The 8,865-nt window shown below is 37.7% G+C and overlaps 1 protein-coding gene across 2 annotated transcripts; it reads left to right on the plus strand.

Annotated features, from left to right (window-relative positions):
• Positions 1–3,786: 3,786 nt before the first annotated feature.
• On the plus strand, positions 3,787–8,045 carry LOC111411892 (zinc finger CCCH domain-containing protein 53-like). 2 transcript variants are annotated; one of them, XR_002705924.1, is made up of 9 exons: positions 3,787–5,319; positions 5,771–5,953; positions 6,031–6,210; positions 6,302–6,393; positions 6,475–6,738; positions 6,871–7,012; positions 7,191–7,391; positions 7,498–7,557; positions 7,721–8,045. XR_002705924.1 is itself a non-coding variant. In XM_023042548.1 (9 exons), the coding sequence occupies exons 1-8, from the start codon at positions 4,376–4,378 to the stop codon at positions 7,509–7,511; spliced, it is 2,040 nt and encodes a 679-aa protein (XP_022898316.1). In that variant the 5' UTR covers positions 3,787–4,375; the 3' UTR covers positions 7,512–7,557; positions 7,721–8,045. The 2 variants fall into 2 exon arrangements, 1 of the variants encoding a protein (XP_022898316.1); XM_023042548.1 differs by having other exon boundaries at positions 7,478–7,557.
• Positions 8,046–8,865: the final 820 nt, after the last annotated feature.

Consider the following 8,865-nt stretch of genomic DNA (forward strand, 5'->3'; position numbering starts at 1 on the left):
ATAAGTCTGAAATACCTGATATGCATGTTAATACAATTATTGAATCAAGGGATGCTACATTTTTTGAAAATACTTTTCTTTATAACATGCAAGGTGAATCAAATTCACAAAAGAGATCTCGTGAAAACGAAGAGACTATAGATCAAGAATCTATAAATGAACAACCTAGACGAAGTAAGAGGGCTAGGACGTCAACCTCCTTTGGGCCTGATTTTCTAACATATTTGTTAGAAAATGAACCTCAAAGTTTTAAGGAGGCTATGTCATCAACCGAAACTTCATATTGGAAAGAAGCTGTTCATAGTGAAATTGTATCCATACTACAAAATCATACTTGGGAATTAGTAGACCTCCCTCCCGGTAATAAGCCTTTGGGATGTAAATGGATTTTTAAAAGGAAAATGAAAGTAGATGGATCAATTGACAAATATAAAGCAAGACTTGTCGCTAAAGGCTACAAGCAAAAAGAAGGTCTTGATTATTTCGATACCTATTCTCCTGTGACAAGAATCACATCCATACGTATGCTTATTGTAATAGCAGCATTAAATGGTTTGGATATACATCAAATGGATGTTAAAACGGCATTTTTGAATGGGAAATTGGATGAAGAAATTTATATGGAGCAACCTGAAGGATTTGTGGCCTCAGGAAAAAAAAAGAAAGTGTGTCGACTTGTTAAATCATTATATGGATTAAAGCAAGCTCCTAAGAAATGGCATGAAAAATTTGACATGGTTATGATGTCAAATGGTTTCAAAATTAACGAGTGTGACAAATGTGTTTATGTCAGGAACACTCCAAATGGATATGTCATGGTATGTTTATATGTAGATGACATGTTGATTATGGGTAACAATGATACCATAATTCAAACTACAAAAAGGATGCTAACAAGTAAATTTGAAATGAAGGATTTAGGTGTGGCCGATGTTATATTAGGAATTAAAATTTCTAGAACATCTGATTGTCTAATATTGTCTCAATCACACTACATTGAGAAGATTCTTGATAAATTCAAGCAATATAATATTATTCCTATGAAAACACCTATGGATGTTAGTATGCATTTTGTTTCCAATACTGGTGATAGTAAGTCTCAATTGGAATACTCTCGTATCATTGGCAGTTTAATGTATGTCATGAATTGCACTCGACCTGATATTGCCTATTCAATTAGTAGGCTAAGTCGATATACAAGTAATCCAAGCACTGATCATTGGAAGGCTATTGTTAGAGTTTTAGGGTATTTAAAACATACCCAAAATTTTGGATTGCACTATTCGAGATATCCAGCAGTACTTGAAGGATACTGTGATGTAAATTGGATATCAGATACTAAAGACTCCAAATCAACAAGTGGATATGTCTTTACACTTGGAGGTGCTGCAATATCATGGAAATCTTCAAAGCATACATGTATAGCTAGATCAACAATGGAATCTGAATTCATTACATTAGACAAAGCCGGAGAAGAAGCCGAATGGCTACGAAACTTTCTAGAAGATATTCCATGTTGGGTAAAACCTGTGCCTGCTATATGTATCCATTGCGATAGTCAATTAGCAATTGGTAGGACACAAAATACAATGTATAACGGTAAATCTCGACATATACGTCGTAAACACAATACTGTTAGACAATTGCTCTCTACAGGTATTATCTCTATAAAGTATGTGAAATCAAAAGAGAATATTGGGGATCCGCTAACTAAAAGTTTAACAAGAGAGCAAGTCGAAAGTTCATCGAAGGGGATGGGATTAAAACTAATAAAATAATCAAAAGTTTCCATGGTGGCAACCCAACCTAGTTGACTGGAGATCCCAAGATTTAGGTTCAACGGGACAATCGAACTGTGAAAAACTTAGTATGCACTAGGAAGATTTTACTTCTACCCATTCCTATGATGAGCTAGTGCCCAGTTGCCGCGAAATAGGTTAAGATACGCTTTTAATGATTTCTATATCTTGATTCGTTCAAGTGGAGTATAGCAGAATACTCTTTATGAAAATCACCTATGTGAGTGAGAAGGGGCCGCTTCTAAGAGAATTAGGTGAAGATGAATTCTCTAAAAACCACTCATAAACCAGGAGGTGTCCAAGGCCAAAATGGACACAAACGTGAGAACCAACTGTGTCAGAAGAAAGCTGTGTGACTTCTATTGTCTAGGTTTCCATAAACGGCTGACTGTTCAAAGCAACTTGCTACTGATTGGCTAAGGAATTTCGATAGATTTTACTAGGAAAAGTTCAAAGTCATTGACTACTTATCCCGATGCAATCTTCTTCAATTTTTTCTTTGAAAAAACATATCAGATGTTATCGTTTGGAATAAAGGCCAACATATTTCATTCATGTGGGGGATTGTTGGAAAAAATGGTTAATGGATCAACTTTGAGCCCAAACTTCAGTGGGACCCACCTTTTAATTAATACGGGACCTAGCATATCACATTCTACTCCGCGAGATGATTAACGTGATATATTTATTTATCGAAAACCATTTAAAATTGAATGAAATATTAAGTGTTAAAGTAACCCACATAAACTAAGGATTATGGAAGAATTTGATTTTCCAAACACTTATCCCACATAGGAAAGTTAGGAAACTTTGGTGTGGTTTATAAGGTGGAAGTTTGGAATTGGGTTTGGGCCCCAAGGGGTACCAATAGTCTTTGGAAGGGGGAAGACCTATATCCTATTGGGTTCAGTCATAAACCCACATGCGCTGGCCGGCTCGGCACGGCACGGCACGAGTACGAGCACGTGCCCGTGTCCGAGTCCGATCCGATTTGGTGCGGGTGCGGGTGGACCTTTACACTATATTAACTTTTTGGACAAAATTTATTTAAAATTTGGGCCAAATTGTAAATAATCAAATTCTTGGGTACAATATGAAATTTAAATTTTAGCTTATTCCGAGTGTTTTATTTTCTTTTAACAGTCGACTATTTACCGACCAAACTGTCGACTGTTTACCGACCAAACAGTCGACTGTTAGCCGACTATTAACCGACTTAACAGACACGACTTTTTAGAACAGCATGTCTGTTCGGATTTTTGAGGCTTGTCTGAAAGGTGATGACTATTTGAATGGCCACGAACAAGTCTATAAATAGTCAGCCTCTCTACCAGAAAATTAACACTATTTTCATTGCAAACTTTCTGTGTTTTGAATCTCATTTCCCTCTCTCTTGTTCTGATATTGTCTCGAAGTAAAACACACTTCGTTGAGTTCGTTGGAACTCCTGCAGATTGCAGTGCTGCTTCCGAAGGAGACGAAAATTCGTTCTATCCTGGGAAACGATTGCTGGACGTCTTTAACACCATTGGCAGCAAATTCGTTTTAAGGAAATATCGTGAAATCGGTGAGCTCGAATTACTGTTTAGATCCTGTTGATCAATTCTTACATTCAAGTGATTCTGTCGGATTGTTTTCGAAAGAGGAACTTCAAACTCTAGAAACAATAGTTAAATCAATCATTACTATCAAGTTAATAAACAAGCAAGAAATCTAAACTTTTGTGTTTAAAACCATTCAATCTAACGTATGAAACATACACCACAATACTAGACAATACCATTCAATGAGATACATTTAATCGAATTTCTTCCATGTGCAACATAGTGGCGAAAATGGCACAAATTTTGTTATGTTTCAAATTTGGGGAATAATTAAGTCCAATGGCCAAAACAGGGGACGCGAGAATAATTTTCCCCTTTGAAGCAGGTCTTAATTTAGACTCCCCACATAGCATTGTTTTGTCCACATGTATAACGACAATTGCAATACATACAGGAGAGAGAAAGTCTGTGTATAAACTATTCAGAGAGAAGAAAGTGTCTCCCCAAAGTTGCAGGTTGCACTGGTACCAAAAGTTGTGGTTTCAAGTTCAAGTTATTGTTTTTGTTTTTGCTCCACCACCTTCTTCTCCACCAATCGCCACCTCCGCCTCTTTGACCACCGCCTCTGCAATTCCCATCCCATCAGCCATGAAGAGAGGGAAAGAGAAAAGATGCCCAAAAATACAAAAGGAAAATTGAAAAACATACCAAAATCTCATTTTCCCTACTCTACTCTCCCTTTCTACACACTCACGCTCTCCCTTCATATGGTATACAATGACTACTCGAATATAAGCACGAGTCTATCCTTACCTTTTATAAAATGGTTAAATCTTTGCCGCCCTCTTCCTATTAAGTCCCCAAAATAAACAAAAAAACTCATCTTTCCCCTCTAATCTCTCTCTTTGAAAAGCCTTTTAGTCTTTCTTGAGGGCTCTCCTTAAAATCATACACCTTCCCCAGAAGAGGGAAAAAAGAAAATCCAAGAAAAGCCCTTTGCAGGAAATAGTAAGAAAAAAAATATAGAAATCCATGGATACATATGAAGCTACTAAAATAGTGATGTCTAGGATCCAAAGTATGGATCCAGAAAACGCTTCAAAAATCATGGGTTATATACTGATACAAGAACAAGGGGAGAAGGAGATTTTGAGATTAGCTTTTGGTCCTGAAGCACTTTTGCTATCTTGCATCAACCAAGCAAAGGCCTGTTTGGGGCTTCCTTCAAATAGCCCTTCTTCCAACCCTTCAACTCCCTTGTCAGATCCCATGAGACCAAACAACCCATTTCCTCAAAATAAGCCAAGAATCTTGATTCCCAACTATGGGTTCCATACGAGTAACCCTTCTTCATCTGCTGCAGGTTTCTCAAGAAGTAGCCCAAGACCCATTTCTTATGCAGCCGTTGTCAATGGTTCCATTGGTTCTAATGATAATGAAAATAGTGGTTCAGGGCCCTCAAGTTTGCCTTTTTATGATGGAAATGATTTTGCTGATGAGTCTGGTGGGGGAATGCATAATCAAGTTCAAGAGTTTCCATTTATTGACGATTCCGTGGTGGATCCAATAATTAGTCCCAGTGTGAGGAGCGATTCTCTGGTTTTCCCTTTTGGTGAGGATGTGAATGGCATTCCTTCGCCCCATTCACACCCATTTCATAGAAGGAGTTGTTCAGTTAATGATGCTGCTCTTCTTTCTGGTTTTGATGATGGAAATGGTAGGGGTGGTTGGAGGCCTTGCATGTACTTTGCTAGAGGTTTTTGCAAGAATGACAATAGGTGCAAATTCTTGCACGGTGGTTTTTGCAGTGAAGGAATTGAGATGGGATCCCCAAGCAAGACGGATTCAGGGCCATTTGATGAGTTCTTGAGAATGAAGGCCCTTCAACAGCAGCATAGGTTTGCACTCTCGCCTCATGGTAGTCACCACCCACTTGCTTATATGAAATGCCCCAACTTCTTGAATGAACATCAAAGGTAAATTCTATGGGAATTAACCCTTTTTAACTTATCTTTTATGAAGTTCACCTTTTGATTTTGACCGTTGTTTTGTGAATCTGGGTATTTATTGGTTTTGAATTCCTGCAGTTGCATTTTGTACGAGCGTTGCAATTCGTATGTTTAGTATGGTTCTTAGTTGGGCTTTCATTCTGTTTTTGAAATTTTACTTGTGTGGAGATATTTGATAATTTTAATGCATTTTTGGCTTATAAACTGTTTATGGTGCCCAATGTAGTCTACTCCTGTTTAGCACAATTGCAATAAACTAGTGTTCCTTTTAGTCTTTAGAAGCCTAGAATAATGGAAACCTTTGCTAATTACAGTGGTATATCGTTGTCAATTTTTTTGTGATTGGGATAACCTATTGATTGCTGCATTTTTGAGTTCGACTGGTTCGTGATCTCTTACAATTAGCGGCACATTGTAGATCTGCTACGGCTGCATTGTTTATGGGTGACGAACTCCATAAATTTGGCCGTGGTCGACCTGAGAGGAACGATTTTTCAGCAATGGGATTTGTTGGAAGTTCAAATTCAAGCGCCAGACAGATTTACTTGACATTTCCGGCTGATAGTACATTTAAGGAAGAGGATGTTTCCAATTACTTCAGGTAAGTGGTTCTTGTTTCGTTGAGATTGAGATTTTTTAAAATTGCAAGTAAATTGTGTACTGACTACGCATCTATAGTATGTATGGACCGGTGCAGGATGTTAGAATTCCATATCAGCAGAAAAGAATGTTCGGATTTGTTACATTTCTCTACCCGGAGACTGTGAAGCTCATTTTGGCTAAAGGCAACCCCCATTTTGTGTGCGACTCCCGAGTGCTTGTGAAACCTTACAAGGAGAAGGGAAAAGTTCTAGAAAAGTAAATTTTCATTTTATCCTTTCCGCATTAATATTTTGTTTTCATTGCTTTGCCCGGTAATGATATCCTATTGTTAATTAACAATTTGTAGGAAACAGCAGCAACAAATTGAAAGAGGAGAGTTTTCTGCTTGTTTAAGCCCGTCCGGACTTGATTCCCAAGAGCAATTCGATGCCCCCTTTGGTAAGCATTCAAGTCAGGCTTCTTATTCATCCCCAAGTAAATGCGTCTATTAACTGATTATCCTTTGGTAATTCCACTTAGGGTCGAGAATGTTTTACAATGCACAAGAGATGATGCTCCAGAGAAAAATGGAGCAGGAGGCAGAAGTACAGCATGCTATTGATCTTCAAGGGAGAAGGGTGATGAACATGCAACTGATGGACCTGAAAAATCAGCATCACAATAATCATTTCCTGCCAAACCTGTCGGCCAGCGCCCCAATTGGCTCCCCAATCCAGTCTCAGTTACAAATGAACCAAAATCTCATTCTTCAATCTCATGCTACTGATCTAGAAGTTTCAGAAGGTTAGCTGATTGAAATATTTATATTTTGTGAGGATTTAGCTCTCAAGATTTTTTATCCAAAGATGTACTATATGCATTATGATTGAAGTTTATTTGGTAAGAAGTGACCATTTCTTGACTTCTTTGTTTCAGAAATTAGCGGTATCCAGGAAGCAGCTAAATTTCCCGCCCTTGTAGCCAAGGCTGAGGAGGAAGCAACCAAATTTGGCAATAACAGTGAAAATGCCAATAAGGAGGATCGAACCAATGCTGAAGATGCTGATCTTCTTGAAAGGTACTGAAAATCAATGTTTTATTAGATGACATCCTTTCTAGGAATATGTATGAAGAGATCAAAAAAGGTGCTCTGATGTAATTATTGCACTAAGCCATGCTCCATCTAGGATAACTTGGCCTGTGCTTACTATTATCCCGTACTAATACTATGACCTTTATGTTTGTCATGGATGCAGCTTGGAGCACATTCTTCCTGATAATCTCTTTGCCTCTCCTACAAAACTAGCTGCTGAACAACAGTCATTTTTTGCCCATGCTTCAACGGATACCGATGAAGGTATACCCGTAATTGCATCGTCCACTAACAGCCCCTTGCTGCCCAACTCTTCAGCTCTTGACATGGCTTCTCTTAAGTCGTATTACTTCCAAATGCCAAGGTATCACTCTATTTTTACTGTTCGCTTATGTCCCTCAATTTCACCGCTAGAAGTGCTTAAAATCTAGTACTGTTATTGACCACCAGGTTTTCATCTGGGCGAGAAGCCATTGAAATGTAGGTGTTAGAGCTGAGCATGGCTGGCAGGGAGGGATTATCATAGCTTGGTGAGAACTCTCTTGAACTTCTATTCCACTATGAACAATAAACTAAACTAAAGGCTCGTTCAAGCTCGTTCCCAGAAATTATGGAGTCGGATCGGCTGAACGATTATACAAATTTCATAAGATTCCTCTTTATGATGTTTACTTTATGAATCTGTTTATGCAGGAAAAGTATGAGTAGCATAAACAAATTAGTAGAATGTCCTCTAGCAGTATAGCCAAACCATACAACAGAAGAAAGAAAGATCAGTAAGGAAGATCTTTTCAAGATTGTTGTCATCATCAATACCATACTAGCATATTATTTAAAACAATACATAGTGCATAGGTAAAGGACATATGAACTAATTTATGAGAGTAGGGTCTTTCTGTTCATTTTGTACCCTCTCTGTAGTTGTGCTGGAACACTGAACAATTAGCTTATTTACAAAAAAGGCAGTAGCAGTAACTCACTCTTTTATCATAGAATGGTAACGTAACTTTTTTCTTTATCTTCTCTTTGCCGAGTTTAGTACTCGACCAAAGATGACTTCAGCTTATTTCTTTCTTAACTCGAACTATCTGCTATTGAGGGAGATTTATGTACATTAACAGCAACCCTGGGATGGTCAAAGGCAAGCTGGAACTGTAAGTGTAACAACTAGATTGATTCAGAGAGTCAAAAAGTGGATAATAAAACTTGAAATTTGTCAGTTTATGTAGTTTTAATGCTGTACAGCTTTCTATGATCCATTGAATCGTTACATGAAGAACAGTGAAAACTGAATAGTGATGACTCAGAAAGAAGCAAAAGGAGAAAGAAAATTGAAAAATTAGTAGTAAAAAAGGGTATTCTTTTGTGCCATTAAAGTCTGGGACATTTTTGTCTTGAGGTTGGGGTTAGTGGGTGGTAGGGCCACATAGGCACATACTCACATGGAGACTGACACCGGTCGAATGGTATCTGTTTGGCTTTTTTTTTATGGGTTCTTGTGCCCTGGTTTTTGATAATTACTTATTTTACTTGTTACATGTGCCTTTTTTTGCTTCATGAACTCGAACGCAGTATGAAATTTATCCTTTTACCAACATTATGGATTTTTGAGGTGATTTTGGATATATGCAGCTTTCCATAAATGAGTATAATCTGTTAAAAATGCAGAGTTGCTCACTTATGCATCGTTTGAACTACTTGTAATCAATTTTTTATCTTCTTGTGTCTCTTGCCATATTTTGTGTCGAATCACATATCGAAACTTAAAAAATGTAGTAGTAATTTTTAGGGAAAATTGTAGCAGCAGTCTCTAACATTTTGCTTTTTTTGCAATTATA

This window comes from Olea europaea, chromosome 16 (assembly GCF_002742605.1).
Source record: "Olea europaea var. sylvestris chromosome 16, O_europaea_v1, whole genome shotgun sequence".
Classification (NCBI taxonomy): Eukaryota; Viridiplantae; Streptophyta; class Magnoliopsida; order Lamiales; family Oleaceae; genus Olea; species Olea europaea.

Bases quoted from the DNA above. Each gene is read 5' to 3' on its own strand.
- LOC111411892 (XM_023042548.1), top strand. From the start codon at position 4,376: ATGGATACATATGAAGCTACTAAAATAGTGATGTCTAGGATCCAAAGT. The intron at 5,954-6,030 runs GTAAGTGGTTCT...ACGCATCTATAG, and splicing joins GATGTTTCCAATTACTTCAG to TATGTATGGACCGGTGCAGG. The intron at 7,013-7,190 runs GTACTGAAAATC...TCATGGATGCAG, and splicing joins GATGCTGATCTTCTTGAAAG to CTTGGAGCACATTCTTCCTG.